This window comes from Mirounga leonina, unplaced genomic scaffold, assembly GCF_011800145.1.
Source record: "Mirounga leonina isolate KUSES-001 unplaced genomic scaffold, KU_Mleo_1.0 Mir_125, whole genome shotgun sequence".
In the NCBI taxonomy this organism is placed as follows: domain Eukaryota; kingdom Metazoa; phylum Chordata; class Mammalia; order Carnivora; family Phocidae; genus Mirounga; species Mirounga leonina.
The window spans coordinates 17,289,592-17,307,255 of NW_023270305.1; the positions used below are offsets into that span (position 1 = coordinate 17,289,592).

The window sequence follows — 17,664 nt, forward strand, 5'->3', positions numbered from 1 at the left end:
TAGTGTTTTTATTCAGTGTATATTAATTTGTAAAAAGTCTGTTATTAAAGATGATAATGTAACTACACATTTTAAAAATAATGTGATCGGTTTGTGTTGTCTTGAAGAATTGTAATGTGTGAAACAGGAAGAAAAACATCTTATTCCTTGTCCAGTCAAAACACGTGTTCGATGCTGCCCTGAAACAGTGGTATTTGATACCTTCTAGGGAATACCAGTAATTTACATTAGAAAAGACAAGTTACTGATGTCAGAATATCAGCAGTTTTTACATATGAAAAGCACTGAGCCAGTGTTTCAATATTATGAAATCCCCAGTTGATGCTTCTTATTCGTGGCTGACTCTATCTTCAGTGGTTTATTATTAATGGGACCTCTCCAGTCCCTTAGTATAAGAAATCCTGGCTCCTCGTTTTTCCCTTTGAAATTATTGTTACTGGGATTTTTTTTCATAGTGCGAAAATAAGATTTTTTGTGCACAATTTGGAAGAAAAATCATAGTCTCACTACGCAAGGATAGTCATTGGTAACATTTTGTTGTGTGTCTATCGAGGCTTTTTTCTGTTCAGTGATTGTGCGCCCTCTGGCTAGGTTTTGGTTCCCTTTTGTACTCCGGCTTTGCTTGTGTATGCTTTTTCTAATTTTTGAGGTGGTAGTTTTTCTTATAATTTCTCTTTTCCTTTCCCATCCATTCATGGCTGCCAGGGTAAAATGGTTAGAGTTATTCGTGTCTTGGTAGTCTCCCAGCTAATGAACACACACCATTACAGTTCACCCATTTCAAGAGTAGTGTACCAGGAGTGGTTTTAGACTGTTCAGTTGTGCAGCCATCACCACTGTCTAATTTCAGAACATTCTTTTACCCCCCTAAACAAACTTCATACTCATTCGCGGTCACTCCCATGACACCTGCCTTCAGCCCTAGGGAACCACTGATCTACTTTTTATCTCTATAGATTTGCCTCTTCTGGACATTTCATATAAATGAAATCATACAATATGTGAACTTTTGTGACTGGCTTCTTTCACTGAGCATTAATATTTTCAAGGTTGTCTGTGTTGTAGCATGTATCAAGTACTTCATTTCTTTTCTTGTTGATGGCTAAACCCCTTTTGTTTAATCCCTTTATCAAATGAAGAACACATTTGGGTTGTTTCCACTTTTGACTTATGAATGGCACTGCTATGAACATTCATGCATATGTTTTTATGTGGACATGTATTTTCATTGCACTTAGGTATATATATCTAGGAGTGGAGTTGCTGGGTTATGTGGTACTCTAACATTCTGAGGACTATAATAAGTAATTTGAACAGAAGGTAGTCGCTTGAATATCAGGTAGGAGGTATAAGAGAGTTGTACTAACCAGTCTTTCTGAAATGGTTTCATATAGTAGTGTTCCACTTAGTGTGGGTGTATGTGGTTTTAACTTTTACATCTTATAAGGAAACCTTATATAACAACAGGAAATTGTTGAAATATAGTGAGTGTGCTTGCCATTTATGCAGAAAAAGAATTAGTGGCATTTTCATTAAAAAAAAATGCTGTTAATTCATTTTGTTTGAAATAATTTGGAAGAAACAAAACCCAACAGAAATCCTGAGACTTTGGAAGAACTTTCTCATGACTAACCCAATCACTGCACAGTGTGCACCATGAAGAATATTGTTAAGAGGTAGCCTCTTTGCCTTTCTTTTTGTCCTAGCTTGACTGACTGCTATCCTTCCTCTAAGCCCAGACCTCGTTTGCATCTTAATTCCTTCTTCTTGTTTTAGTTGGTTGCCTTAGCCATCTATGATTCTCTTCTAATGCAAAGAACACTGAGCTGGTAACTGGAGATGGACGGTCTTAGCCTAGCTCCAACACCACTGGCTGTGCCGCTGTAAGTGCAAGTCCGGTCCCTCAACCTTTCTGCTCCCCACTTTCTTCATCAGTATAATGAGAGAATCATCTGTGAGACTGAAAGATGTTTAAAGCTTAGTAATCTTAAGTCTAGCTCTAGACTTCTAAGATTTTATAGACTGGTTGTCAAATTTACTGATTTTTCATGAATTTGGCATTTAATATGTACTTCCTTGTATCGCTTCCTTCCCTCCTTTTCAAATGTGTTCTTTCTCAACCTAGATGATATGGCCAAGGAGGGTAAAGACTCCATGGTTAATGTTTAATAATGCATATATTATTATATGAGTTTTTATTGACTGTGGAATGACTCTAATTGGTACTTATTCTCTGTTTAAATGATCAGAAGTAAATGGTCAAAATAACTTGGTAAATTTAGACAGCTATTTTAACTTTTTCCCTTTTCTGTCTTTTTAAGAGTATGCTTTTGATTAAAGTAGCCATGGTGGAAAGTCAGAAATGAACATTCTGTTTTTAGAAACTTTTAAAATAGCTGCTTTCTGCTAGAACTTTATCCTTATGAGACTTTTATGCACATATATTCATGGGCTCATATTTTGTGTATATGAAGAGTTTCAGGAAACTTCTTGCTTGCTTTCTGACAGTCTGTGTACCTCCATCGCTTAGTTCTTTGCACATTTTACTGGTTAGCTCTGTGTCTTGTGAAGAGAAAGACAAAACAGGAGCTTAAACTTCAAGTTAACAGAGATAAATGCTATAAAATAAATTGGTGGTTTTGAGTGACCTTTGGGGGGGGGGTGCTGTGTCGTTTTAGTTTACCTGGGGTGCTTTATCATTCCTATCTCAATGTATGTTTTTAATTGTGGCTTTTAATTTGTGAAAATTTGAGTTTGAAGTATGACAAGCAGTAATGCTAAGAGGTATTTCTACCGCAACATTTAATCAGTTTTACTTTGATTATGGGATCATGCAGCAACACGCATTATGGACATTACTGACAAGCTGACTTAACTTTGGCTACAGTGATGTTGACGTTGCTGCTTTTTTCCTTCCTCCTCTTCTGTCTCCCTTTCCCCCTTCTTCCCTTTTTAAAACATGACAGAAAGGTCTGAGTGGCTCAGTTGGTTAAGCATCTGCCTTCAGCTCAGGTCATGATCCCAGGGTCCTGAGATCAAGCCCCGCATCAGGCTCCCTGCTCTGTGGGGGGACTGCTTCTCCTTCTCCCCCACTTGTGCTCTCTAGCTCTCTCTCTCTCTGTGCCTCTCCAATAAATAAATGAAATCTTTAAAAAAAAAAATTACAGAAAGGTCTGTTTCTCTTTGACTACCATCCTTAGTCACAGCCTCTTCATCTTTATGGAGATGATGATAGAAATGTTGTGTGTCCTTATAGACAGACTTAAGTGTATTTACATTTATTTATATAAACCATATAACGAGGGGTTTTTGTTCTAGGGGTTTGGTACCTTTCAGAAATGGTATCACACTCTTTTTCATTAGCAATACATCTTGGAGAACTGTTCATTTTAAGAAAATACAGCTTGACCTCATTCTTTCTACTTGCTGCATAGTGTTTCATAACGTTGGCTGCACCACGGTTTAGCCCTTCCCCCATCAGTGGACATTTATGTTTCTGATATTTTGGTTACAGACAATGCTGTGGTGAAGCATCTTTGTACATGCAGTTGAGTATTTCTCTGGGGTAAATACTGAGAAGGAATTCATGATGGCAGGCATATTCAAGATTATTATAGCTTATATGTATTATTATAACTCACTTACCAGTTTGCCCTCTAAAACTTATACTTCTTCCAGCTGTGAGAGCAAAGACACCAACCACTGATTTTTAGAATATCAAAGGCAAAACTTAGACATTTTTGCCAATCTGGCGAGAAAATATGGTGTTTTGTTTATTTTAATTTACATTTTCCTGAGACTAGGTTGAGCTTTTTTTAAAAAATTTATTTATTTTAGAGAGTACATGTGCACATGCACAAGCTGGGGGAGGGGCAGAGAGGGAGGGGAAGAGAGAAAATCTCAAGCAGACTCCCTGCTGAGCATGGAGCCCCACGTGGGGTTCTATCCCACGACCCTGAGATCACAATCCCAGCTGAAACCAAGAGTCAGGCGCTCAACTGACTGAGCCACCCAGGGGCCCTGAGCATTTCTTTAGGTGTATTGACCATTTGTATTTTCTTCCTGAGGACTGCATACATATAAATGATTACTTAGAAGGTATCTAGTTTAAATTGCTGCATATGTAACAGTTTTTGGTAAATATTTCTTGGTAAATATCATTAAAATATACATATAGAAAAGTACATAAGTCACAAATGTATAGCTCACTAAATTTTTGTAAAGTGAATACATCACATATAACCAGCACCCAAATCAAGAAACAGAGTATGACTAAAATTCATGAAGCCCCCTCGTGTCCCTTCCAGTCATTCCTCTTGCTCTACACCTCCCAGATAACCATTAATATTACTTCTTATAAATTATTTTTTCTGGGGTGCCTGGGTGGCTCAGTCGTTAAGCGTCTGCCTTCAGCTCAGGTCATGATCCCAGCGTCCTGGGATCGAGCCCCGCATCAGGCTCTCTGCTCGGCAGGAAGCCTGCTTCTCCCTCCCCCACTCCCCCTGCTTGTGTTCCCTCTCTCGCTGTGTCTCTCTCTGTCAAATAAATAAATAAAATCTTTAAAAATATATATATATTTTTTCTGTTTTTGAACTTTAGACATATAGAATCATACGGTATATACTCTTTGCTTTTTTCTAGGTATTAACTTTTAAATACATTTTAAGTAAAAGAATTGCATCAGGATTTAGAGAACTGTGTTTGAGTATTTACACAGATAATATCTTCTCACTAAACTTTAATAAGAGAAAATGGTGCCATTTTAACTAGATGTCCTTGTACAGTGCTAAGAACTCTCAGTGGACCCTCTCCCCACCAAAGGGAGTTAGCAGACTTGTTTACTGAAATCCATTTGATTGTTGAAAGTTTTTCTTGCTTCATTTTGGGTAGATCTAACTGAGGTTTGACCCCATTCTGCTCTTGAACTGTCTGTTGTGTTAATCAGAATTGGTAAACTGTGGTTTTATTTCATCTAACTAAATGATCTTAACTAGAATGCTTGCTTACCTTGTACCTTCTTCGAGTATCTGGGAGAGTAGTATTGTCTTGGGCTGCTTTAGGAAGAATGAAGCTGTAGTTTGTCTCTTTCCTGTTATTGTCTGTATCCTTTTCCCAAACAGGTAAAGGTGCCAGAGCAAACTTTATACGTTATCCTTTCAGCTTCCTCTGCCTGCCTCATGAATGCTTAGGTGATACGGAAAGGTGTTTTACATTCTGTCTCTTCAGCTTATTTTTGTTAATTTGTGTCTTTTGGTAATTTGCTTATTAAAGGAGTATACCTTTTTGTCTTCAGAATATCTTGAACATAAATTCTTAAATTTTCTGGTGATTTCTTGACACTAGAGTAGACACTATTTTTTTTTAAGTAAAATAAGTAAAGGTGAATAAGTTACCAATGGTGATAGTCTTAAATTTATTTTTAATTAGTAGTCTGCTTCCTAAAAGAATTTAAAGTGATTTACAATAAAAGACAGACATGATAATACCAGTAAGAATAAAAAGATTATAAGAGGAGAAAGATAACAACAACACAAATCTTTGCTTCTAGAATTGAATGTTAAATTTAGCCATGAGCCTCTGTCTTTTGAGACTGGAAAAGAGAACAAATACGGTTCTCATTGGGGAATTGAGCAGCAAACCATTTCATCAGGCAAGACAGATGTGTGTATGTTACTAAATTCTGAAAAATGCAGAAATGTTCATCAGAATCAGGTCATGCAAATTAACAAGCATCCAGGGATTTAAAAATTTTGTTGGATTTAAAAGAAATTAATCAGCTCATACATATTTCACTTATGTTTATGAAAGAACTAAATCAGTGTGATTGTATCTGGGTGTGAAGTGTTTATTCATCTAGCTTGCAAGAGTAGTGCATAAAGAACATTATTCTAAATGTCATTGTTGGTGAACGTATAAGTAGCCACCATGCTTAAGAAATAGAATATTGTCAGTATTAGAAGTCTCCCGTGCTCTCCCTGTGACAACTATTATCCTTTTGTGTTAGTCATTATTTTTCTTTAAAATTTTGTCACCTGTGTATATATTCCTCAATATATATGTACATATGTGTGAATATATAGGTATATATGTATACGTATATATACATAACTTGAGAGCCCCCTGGTGAAAACTTGAGAAGTCAGCATAATCTATCATTAGATGAAGGCTCCTAGAGGTGCAGAATCTCTGGGTCTGACCTGAGCATCCCAGAGCATTGACCAGATCCATTTCTGGGTAAGGTTGTGGGGAAATTCATGCATAATGAGTCCTGAAAAGACCACAGTCCACGGCTCACCACAGTCATGGCATCCGGCTGGACTCGGCAGGTACTGGCTCTCTGGTAGGAATATATTTTCTGCTCCTAAGTTCTCCATGCCCTCCCCGTGTCTCTTAGGAGTAGGTCAAAGCAGAGTACTTAAAATAGATAAAATGAGTGTCATCAACTGGCCTGCAGGAATTTTATCAGAATGTGTTCAAGAAGCCAAGTGTAGATTAGAATCTGTGCCAAGGTTCATATGGGCATTCTGTCCTTGGCTCAAAAAGGTAATTTGTTTAGGAGCGAGGAATTTGGTGATACAGCTTTCAAAGGGTCTTTCTTTTGAGTCACCCATCCCTAATTTGGACTGGACACCTTCTCTGTCTTGTGCATGATTATCATCCTAGGATCTTCCTTCATGATCATCTTGGAGAGTCCCTTGACCTCTCACCTAGGTAGGATCTCTTCTTTCCCATATTTCATCTCCATTAGTCTTTATTTACTCCTTTGTTTTAGGAAGCCCATCTTCAAATAGTTTCTTGAAAAAAGATTATATGGGAGGTTGTTTTGAGGTTCTGCATGTATGATGATGATGTTCTACTATCTTTACATTTAATTGATTGATGACCAGATGGAATAATTTTCTTGAGAATTTTGTAGGCATTGTTGTTTTTATCCTGCTTCTGGTATTGCTGTTGAGATCTATTTCTACTGACAAGTCTAAAGCCAATCTAATTTTTGATCTTTTGTGACCTGTTTATATCCTCTCTAGAAGTTTTGTTAAAATGTCCTTTTGTCTCCTCTGTCCTGAAAGTGACAGTGCTGTGCCTTGGTGAGCATCTGTTTTCATCCATTATCCTAGCTTTCAGCAGGCCCCATTAATGTGGAATTTGGAGAAATTTTTTGAATTATTTTATTGCTGATTTCAATTCCTCGCTTCTCTCTTTTTAGCACTCGTATGGTTTGCATATGGGACCTCCTGTCTTGGTCCTCTAATACTCTACTTCCCACCTCTTTATCTTCTTGACTTTTGGGGGGATTTCCTCAGCTTTATTTTCCAACTCTTGAGTGTTTAATTTTTGCTGAACATATTGCTATGTTGCCAACTTCCAATAGCTCGTTTATTCTCTGAATGTTTCCTTTCTTTGTTTTATTTAACAAAGAACATGTTTTTGTTTACTAGATACAGTATTTGTCTTTCTGAAATGTTACTTTTCTTTTTCTTGAATAGTTTCCCTCAAGTATACTTTTTTCTTAGTCTTTAATGTCATGTTAAAGGCTTTTCTCAGATGGCTCATTATCTGCTCACAATAAAAAATAGGGGACTTAAAAAGCCAATTAGGAGCTTGTATGTAGGTGAGGCTTCCATGAACTCTGGCCCTCACTGTAGGGTGATTTAGGTGGACCATTTATTAAGGAGCCCTCAGTGCTTCTGTATTTGATCTTTCTTCACAGTCTGGTGAGATCCCCAGATCCACCAGATCTACTGACGCTCCAGTAGCCACTCACCACATCGAATGAATGGTTCCTCGGTTGAATTAGCCACATTTCAAGTGCACGATAGCCACATATAGCATGGCTATCATACTGGACAGCACAGCTACTGAACATTTCCATCACTGCAGGAAGTTTTATTGGAGAACGCTGGAGTAGGACTGAAATCTTGTTCCCAGCCACTGGAAAGCCCAGCGAGGAAAGACTAGGTCTCAGATTCGGGATTCTCTGTGTATGGTTACTTAATCCCACTGTATATCCCCTAGTCCAGAAGCCTAATTTTACTTTCTTCAGGGTTAACTCTTTGTTACTTTTATTGCTCATTATTTACTTTTTGGCCTTTAAATCTTTCTGGTACCGGTTCCAAACTCTCCACTGCATTTTCTGGGAGTGCCCCTGGTTAGAGGTTCTTTATCTCACCTCTGTCAGTATGAACAGCGTTACGGAACCAAGTCCCTTATTTCTTTAGCTGGAAATACCGCTGATATTATTGCTACCTTACTTTTGAGGCTCTTGTTGGGATTATATGAGAATGTGAAGTGCCTATTTTAAGACACACTTGACATTATCAAAGTAGAGAGTAAGGTTCTTTTAAAATCTCAAATTTACAAATCCACTATGCATCTGACTTGCCCCACCACATGCTTATGAGGTAAGTAAAACAGAATAAAGGGCCACTGAGATTAGGATACTGGACAGTTTGACCAGATAATTATTATTACCTAAATTATTTGGTTTTTTGACCCCAGCCTTGGAGTAATCAAATTTTGAGTGTTGGCAAAATTTTGGAGTATTTACATGTTAAGGACCTTTTAGTTGCTCATGAATAATTGAATCCATAGGTGTTGAATATGTAACTGCCACGAGCCTTCTGTAAAGTGCCTGGCAAATATTAGGTGCTCAAAAGGTAGGCCTTTGAGAATTTTCTCCAACCTCCCCATCTGTAAGCATACAGGTTAAGTGATGTGGTCATGATCATCAGCTCTTGCGTTGTGGAGCTGGGTTGGATGCTCTTGGCTCATAGACTGCTCTGATACCAGCATCTGTCAATGCTAGGATTTTTGCCAACAAGTTCCATGTACCTGCCCATTTTAAAAAGAAGAGAAGCTCTTTGCTCTTAAGGTTTTTTAACAAAACCAATCCATTCACTCATTGCATTGATGCTTATGTGCACCATTATCACTTATCCCAAAATATGCGTCATAGGCCTTAGGTTTTTTCTTGGTGACACGTCAAAGGTGGTATTTTTGGCAGGCCTGGGTGTGTGTACTTTGTCCTAGGACCTGGCTCTTGTGATTCTTGCAGCTCCCCACTGTGTACACTGCACTTCAGTAGTATCTGATGAGTTACAGTTCCCTGCTTAAGCGATGCTGTTTCAGATTTCTGTGACTCTGCATGTTCTGTTTTACTACCTGGAATTATCTTTCCCTTCCCCAACCTCACATCCTCCAAGAGTCTAGTGCATTTTTTTAATCTCTTTTAGCAGAGTTCATCCTGCCTTACTTTGATCTATCCTTAACACACGCTGCACGTTCCATTATATCCTCTCTTGTAGCATGCAGCACATTGAATTGCAGTTACTTCTTAGTATACCTTTTAGACTATGGGAGCAAGGCTAGTTAACATTTCAATTGTGAGGTGATTAAATAAGGACGTTCTATGAAGGAAAAGAGGTTTCCTTCCTGAGCAAGAAACTAAAGGCATCTGGTCTATGGATTTGTTTACCCATCTCCCCCCACCCCGTTTGGGGGTGCTTCCAGTTCTTGGCAGTTATGAATAATGCTGCTATGAACAATGGTATACAGGTTTTTGTGTTGTCGGAAATTTTCATCTGTCCTGGATATTCAGTAGTAGGATTGTTGGGTTATCCGGTAAGCATACATAATACTTTGCCTTGCCACCAGCAGTATGTGTGAGTTCTTACTCTTCTGCATCCTCATCAGTACGTGGTATCGCCAGGTTTTTGTTTTGTCTTTTTCAATTTTAGCGATTCTAAATAAGTGTGTAGCTGTCATAGTTGTTAACCATTTTGTCTGTGAAACCCGTGAGACTTGGAAGCAGGCAGAATGGAGCTGGATTAAATACAGAGCCAAGGAAGAGTTCCTGAGGAGGCGGTAGAACAGCTCAGATTTGCGAGAGCTTGGTATGTCTGTCATACTCACGGTCGTGTCCCCAAGTAACTAGCACAGGGCCTTGCGCACACAGGAATCTCTTTGTATGTTTATTGAGTCATTGAACAAATGATCAAGAGGTTAAGGAAAAGGCAGGAGCTTGATGGAAAAGTAATTTTAGATTAGACTTGCCCTGAGTAACCCCAGTATGTTCATGGGACACATCCTTTTATATCTGAGTCTTTGTTTACAAACACGTGGTTAGAAGCTGACTCGGGTCTCTGATTCCCAGCCCCTCAGTGGGAGGGAGGTGGCGTAATATCCTGGAAGGAAGTAGAAGGCAGAAAAAACTTGGTGCTACCAGCTGGTTATGGGGACTTAGGAAAGGTTCTTTGCTTGATCGATGTAAAATGAAAAGATTTTATTAGATGATATCAATATCTAAAAGAAAAAAATATAAAGGAGCTTAATCACATCAAATGAGAAATAGTTTAATAAGCGAGGAAAAAGCATGTCTGAGGCTTTGATGGATGTGTGCAGATAGAGTGTGAAGCCCAGCTCTTCAGGGAGTTTAGGGGTAGGTGTCTAGACAGCTAGCGAATGGCTCGAGGGCAGAAACAAACAGAGCAACAGAGGGTCCTTAGAGGGTTTCAGGCAGAGGAGCAGTGCTGCAGATTGTCTTTTTCTTTTTCCTCTTTTAAAAAAGCTTTCTTGTAAAGACTGGAAATAAGCTGCCTAAGTGTCTTCTTTCAGTGCAAAGAGGAGAGCTTGGGCCTCAGAAAGCGAGGCTGAGGGTGCGGAGGAGCACATACTGTCCTGAGCTGGCCAAGTGTTCCGCTTCTGCTCTTCAGAGGTCTTTCTCTCCGCCCTCACTTCGAAGTTCAGATTGTGAGTTTAGCAAAAAACCAGTCCCCATATATTCATTCTCTGTACTTGATAGGATTTTGTATACATACTCTCAAGTACTGGTAGAGATTTAAAAACCTGCTCCACACCCAGATAAACTGGAATCTGTGTAAGAGATTTGACCGGTTTTATTGTTTGTCTGACATTTATTAAAGCACTTTGACATTTGAAATTTTGTTTCCTGTTCTGAATATTTAAAAAGAATCACAGCTCTTGATGACTGGAATACCTTTTGTAATTTAAAAATTTTAAGGCCATTATTGTTTTCATAATTTTAATGATTCTAACAGTTTTATCCTGAGGCAACCCATATTTTTGCTCTTGTTTAGGTTGTAAAATCAAATGTTTGATTATTCATTTTAAACTGTGTTTCCAACAGTTTATTTAAAAATGTCAATATTAAGCATTTCTGGTTATGAGGACCCTGAAAGTAATCTTTTGGCAAATAGTTTAGGGAAGTGAGGAATCTGACTTCTACTTAATCTTTCAGCTCATAAAGAAAAAGCCAGTTTAAGATGAGTTGCCCAAAGATACTACTTTCAGGTTTTAATGTGAAGAATTAACATATCTAGATTTTTAAAAAAAATTTAGTGCACTCTAAAATTGCCAACACTTTCAGGCAGTCACTCTTAGGAAGCTGTTCTGTAATTCTTGGTCCATTAAGTCTACTCTTTGTAGTGGGATACAAAAAAACCTCTGGAATATTTTAAGGTTTTGTGTTGGGTAACTTCTACAGGTTTATGTTAATACTAATAACCAGTTAAAAAAACAAAGCCTTCTTAAATGAGACAGCTTTTTTTTTTTTTTTAGGTTAGACATTTACTCTGAGAATATTGATTTCTAATGTACTGGAAGTTTGTTAGACCTGTAGGACATCTATGAGGGTTACCTTTATGGTATTCAAGCTCTTATATTCTTTATCTGAGGCTTTTCTGTAGCCCTGTAATGAAAGATTATTTTATGCATTTTCAATTTGGGCAGATATATGTATAGTAACTATATATATATATATATTTTATATCTTTCAGAATCATGGTGTCATGGAAAGGGATTTACTTTATACTCACTCTGTTTTGCGGAAGCTTTTTCGGAAGCATTTTTATGCTCGGCCCCTTTTTACCTTTGATGTTTGTAAGCCCATCTTGGTATCGCTGGATCAACAACCGCCTTGTGGCAACCTGGCTCACACTGCCTGTGGTAAGTTACATGCCTGATAAGGAGACTGGACCAAAGTGGCCCAGCTGACCAATTTTTATTTTGTTAGAGTCAGATTTAGTCAAATGTTAGAAGAAACCTATAAATCCTTTCTGGAGGAAATACAGGAACTAGAGAATTAAATATAATTCATGCCCTTGAAGTAAAATATCTTAAGAGCCATATTCCAAAATTACAAGTTTCTTTTATATTCCTCATGAAGTTTATTTTCCTTCATCGAGGTATACTTTGAAGAATTTTTACATCATTAATTTTGTGTTTCCATTTGTTTTACAAGATAATGGCAAAAATTAAGATTGAGATAAACTGTTTTTTTGAACTCTTGATATTGATGTGATTGATTTAATTCTTCCCAGTAACCACAGAATTTAGGAATAAAGTGGTTTCCCATCTATGAGCTAGAGTGACAGCATCTGTAAAGTAAAAGTATGTACAAAATGTGTAGTAGATTCTTGGAACAGACAGGTATTCTCTGCAAGGTCAGTGCATACAGCTCTGAGCACATCTCCCTGATTCTGAGCTGGCAACTGGCAATGTCCTGTAGGATTCCAGTCCAGCCCCGTCCCTCGTCTGGACTAAAGCTGCTTTAGCCCTTCCATGTTGCTGCTAGTCAGTAATGCCTTCTCCAAAAATGGAGTGACACCCATGCACTGCCTTTACCTTGAATAGCTTATATTTCCTGAGACTGTTCTGTTCTTTCTTTTTCCTGAGCAACAGCTAGAACTTAATGTTACTGGGTTTATGGAGCAGTCATGGTGGGGGTGATGAGGATATACCTGACCAGGAAAACAAGGAGGGAGTTCTTGTCCTTCAGTTGCTGAAGGATCTTTTTCCACCTGTGTCTTTTGAACTGCGTTGCACTTTTCCCCTCAGGCAGCCCACCCTTGTTATATCTGCAGAGAAGAAAGTACGCTAATGCTGTGGGGAGCTATTACAGTGCACCCTCTTCATATTTTAAAAAGGATTCCTCTGGTGACTAATTTTAAGAATTGCATTTGTCCTTTGTCAAAGGTTAATTTTTTAAAAAAATTATTCAGTTAACTGTTTTATGAAATGTGATCATGTTAAACTAAAAGTAGTCCCGTCTCTCCGTCTGTCCCTCCCTTCTCTCCTCTTCCCCCTTTCTTTTCTGTTTTTGCACTTAAATCTGTAAGCACAAAGAAAGGGACTATAATAACTATAACTGGTATGGTTGCATATTTAATCCAGATTACGGAGAAGAATTATAAGATTTTGTTAAAGGGTAATGATGGTCATAGCTGTTAAGCACTTTAGGATGCCTTCCTTCCAGGCACTACCATTATCCCCAATTTACAGAAGTAGTAGAAGCTTTGAGAAATTAAATAATTTGCTGGAGGTCACATGCATAAGCAAATTATTTAAGTAGAGCTGAGATTAAACTCACTTTGCTGCCATTAGAGCCTTAGGTGATAGGAAAACCTTGGCAGGGTCACATGGCACTTTAACTTCCAGTGGTAAGTTCACTGGGACCTTATGATTGTTTCAAAAGAAGGAGGTTTGGAGTTCTTTCAAGCCAGGGAATGCCTCAAGGGAAAAAAATTTGAGAAACTGATAACTACTAATAAAATCAGTCTCAGTGGCATGATGATTTCTCACAAGTCACCAGGTTCACTGACCCTCTCTTCTGCTACCTCTATTTAAAATACCGTACTATCAAGTTCTAGAATTTATATTGGGTTCTTTGTTGGTTTCATTATGTTCTGAGTTTCCTCATCTGTTTTTTTCCTGTAGGAAGTACATTGTATTGAATATTTGTAATATTCTTACATTATCAGTATGGATCCTCCTTATACATTTATGCAAAAATTCTTTTTCGTTTCATAATAGAAGGAAGGATTTTTTGGTAAGTTAACTGTTGTTTATGGCAAAAGTAAGCAGCAGGGTCCTGGAACATTCATCCAGCAACTATTTAGTAAGTGTCCACCGTGTGCCAAGCATATTGCTAGAAGGTAATGACGAACAGGACAGATAGGACTTCTGGCCTCGGGGAGGTAATAGTGTTCTGCCTAAGCTAACTTGCCTACTTGTAGGTATGCACCAGCTTGACTAGTTTCTGTCTTTCATTCGCCTGAGAGACTGCCTCCTTTGTTAGAGGACAGAAGGTGACTTCTCAGACCATTAAATTAGCTTTAAGGATATGAAGTCCATTGTTTCATTGCAGTCTTCAAACAGACCATTTAATATGGAATATTTGTTTTGTGGTGTTATTTACAAAATGAGTATTTTTCCATAAAATATCATACTTATATTAAGTAAAATAAGCACATAATGCCCAATTCACATAAGGTTAACTGTCAAAAGTAGATATTTCTAAAAAGTCCTCTACAAGCTATCTAAATGTTAACTAATTCTATTTATAGTCATTATAAAACCAGAGACATTTCATTTAGAAAACTTTTAACTTTTTTAAGATTTTTATTTTATCATCTGTAAAATAAGGAAATCGGACTGAGCCATTTCAGATTCAGCATTGTGTATCTGATTCTAAGGCAGACATTTGGAGGTAAATGATTATTTGGTAGTAATCATACATTGTTTTACATTTCATTTAATGTCTTAAATTTTCCAGTGCATAATCTTTTGAATATGAATCACATTTTTGGCTACTTCTCTCTACCAAAACCTGAAGGGTTTTGAAAATTTTCTTCTAGTTACTACAGTGGTAGGAATCATTGCAATTGCAAAGCTTTAGTGTCCATGATCAATCTATTTTCCTTGGAGAGCCAGTATAAGTAGAGTGCTTATTGGTACAGACATTTGGTTTCACTATTGGCCTTACCACTTTCTAGTCGTTTGAACTTGGCGGAGCTACTTAGCCTCCCTAAACTTCTCTTTTCATTTGAAAAACGGGGGTTCTAATACTACCTACTTACCTCAGACAGTTAGTTATTCTGACGACTAAATGAGGTAGTGAATATAGCCTTTTCAGAAGTAGCTCTGCTCCCTGATGTCATGCAGGGACTCAGATTCCTTCCACCCAGCCTGGCATAATACTCTTTTATATGGTCAGGACTGGTCACTACCACTTTTTTGCCCCACTCTGCAGGAAGTGGGTCTGGGAGGAAGTCCAGAGCACGTGCTTTCCTTTAAACCAGTGAATTACAAATAGCACCTCTCTCTCTTGCTCACCGTGTTGGAGGGAACAGCGAACGGCTGTAATAACATCTGGGAAATATGGTCTTTCCTCTGGGCAGCTAGGTACATAACTAAAATCTTTTACTCTGGAGGAAATACTGGACTTCACTCGACAAATTCTGCCGTAGCTGCTTCTGCTGTGTTACTATCACACAGCATTACACCATACACTAGGGTGGATGAGGGAAGAGTGGAAAGATAAGAATGCCGTTTTTTTGTTTGTTTTTTTAAATTTAGGGTTGCCCCCACCTCCACTGAAAGTGAGAGGAAATGGGAAATGTGAGGGGTGCTGTATTATAATTCTTGTGTTTCAAATAGCATGTCGACCAGTGACTTCATCTGATGGTCAGCTGGAGAAAACTGTTGCAACAGTCCAGAAAAAACTGGCTGAGCTGGATTTATTTAGTGTACTGGTCTCCCTGAGGTACCTTTCTGAGAGATTTTCAAGGGTTAAGTTTCAGCTATTCCTGACTTTTGCTTTATACACACGCAAAATTCAACCACCACTGTAGTATTAAATTAGTGTGTATTTGAAAAAACTTCTATTACCTGTTTAACTCACTGCCTTGATTCTGAGTAAGGGCATATCAAGCAGAGTCTTTCAGCTAAGAAATTTATAGAAGTTGAATGCCTTATAACTAGGTTGCAAAAAATTGTGTCAGGGTGTCTTTTATGACCTTTTATTTCACACTTTTACAGGGTGCTAAAGGAGTTTTAATTAGAAGCAAATAATTTTTTTTACTCAGTGAGAATTTAGTCTTTTCTCTGCTATACACGTACTTTATTTTAAGCAATCCCAAACAGTTAAAAAAATGTTCACTAATAATAGATTAGGTAAATGCACTTAAATTATTGCTTCACAGAAATAATCATAACGATCTCTTTTGTAAGCATCTCTTGTGCATTAAAATTATTTCATTGGCAAGATTTTTCTTCTCTCACCATTTTTAAGGAGCACATTTTTTTGTGTTAAATGCAGTACCACAGTAAAATCTTCTAGAATCTTAGAGTTAGAGGTCGCCCAGTCTAACCTATCTGTGTAAGAATTCCTTCCAGAACAGTCTGCAGAGTGACCAGTCATTTTAGGACAGTTCTGTTCAGCATAATCAGTATTGTCAAGGTCAGACTTTGCATGTGCCCGGTGCACTTTTTGCGTCTCAAGATTCGGAGTCTTTCCAACAGTCCAATTGTTATTTAATAACCTGGGATTATGAAAATTATTTGGAGTTCTGTCCTTTCACCCTAAGTCATGACTCAGGAATTGAGAGATCATTTGCTAACTCCCCACCTAGGACACAAGTCTCTTCCACAGCCTGCTGATTCCAGTCCAATCCTAGAACAAAACAGGTGTTCAACAGATACAGAGTATAATTTCTGCCTAGACTGCCGCTAAGAGAAGGGGCACCGTGTTTGATGAGTGACTTGGGAATTCAGCGCCTTAAATAGCTAAGGATTTGAGGAGCTGGGCCTAAGTGGAGTCTGAAAAGCCCAAGCAGATTGGGAGATGGGGAGCGCCAGAGAGTTGATTTTACCTCAGACTAAATAGTCATTGGAATGATAAATGAGAGCTTGGGGCATGATGGCAAAACTGATTCTCTGTGATCATGAGGGGGAACCTCTCTGTGTTTTCAGACACGGTGGGACACTTGGAGGTAGTGATTAGTGGTCTATATAAGATCCTCAGAAATTGCTTCTGTAAAGCATTATTAAATTTTATAAGATTAGTTTTTCTTCTATACTAGTTTATGTTCTAGACTAGAAAAAAAGACACTATTCTCACATTTTTTCTATAACAGCTTTTAATGTTTATATGATTAATCAGTTTATTTGAATTCTGCAGTTTAGAGACGTTACAACCTTATCTCTGTGTAGTTCTGCCTTTGCAGGAGCTATAAATAACATTGACTAGATAGGTCTTGTCTGGTATTACAAATGATTAATGTGAGTTTGAGATTTAGGCTGTCCAAAAGGTTATATATAACTTTCAGGCACATTCTGATGAAGTGCTGGATGGCAAGGGAGAGAATGCCATACGATATGCTCCTGGACAAACAGTCTGGATTTATTTTGACATTTGGGACCCACAGGATACACGTATTAGAAATTGCACTTAAAAGGTGAAGGTTAAGGTTTGGGATTTATAGGCTTTAAGATTTTTAACTCTTTTCTGTGGTACAACACACAATTAGCAGTCAAATTCATCTTCCTACTAGTTAAGGGAAGGGCATCGTGCATTTCAGTTCTTTGCTTTCCAAATGATAGAGTTTTTACAGAGTGGGCGGATCCAAATTAATAAGCCATAGATGGTGACTTCACACTTGTCTTAAGTGATTCATTTTGGGAGGTGATGGTCCTATATACTTAAAGCCTAGAGGACTCTGCCATGATCCTCTCCATCAGGAAGTCTTTCTACATAGAGACTTGGCTTCCCAAGACTTTGGAGTGGGGGTTATAATTGAGTGGTTATGGACCCTTTTGAAAATCTGATGAAAACTGCAGGCATTGAGCAAAGTACCTGTGTATACA

At 38.0% G+C, this 17,664-nt stretch overlaps 1 protein-coding gene across 6 annotated transcripts in view; it reads left to right on the forward strand.

The window, feature by feature from the left end:
- The window catches only part of LCLAT1 (lysocardiolipin acyltransferase 1), a 190,670-nt gene that overhangs the window by 61,059 nt on the left and 111,947 nt on the right, over nucleotides 1-17,664 (forward strand). For 5 of the 6 annotated variants that reach the window (XM_035000840.1, XM_035000846.1, XM_035000844.1 and 2 more), the window contains exon 2: nucleotides 11,796-11,964. In XM_035000840.1, the coding sequence (XP_034856731.1) occupies nucleotides 11,800-11,964 (165 nt within the window). In that variant the 5' untranslated portion in view covers nucleotides 11,796-11,799. Of the gene's footprint in view, nucleotides 1-10,408; nucleotides 10,439-11,795; nucleotides 11,965-17,664 lie in introns of those variants that run through there. The other variant, XM_035000845.1, reaches the window with a different exon arrangement.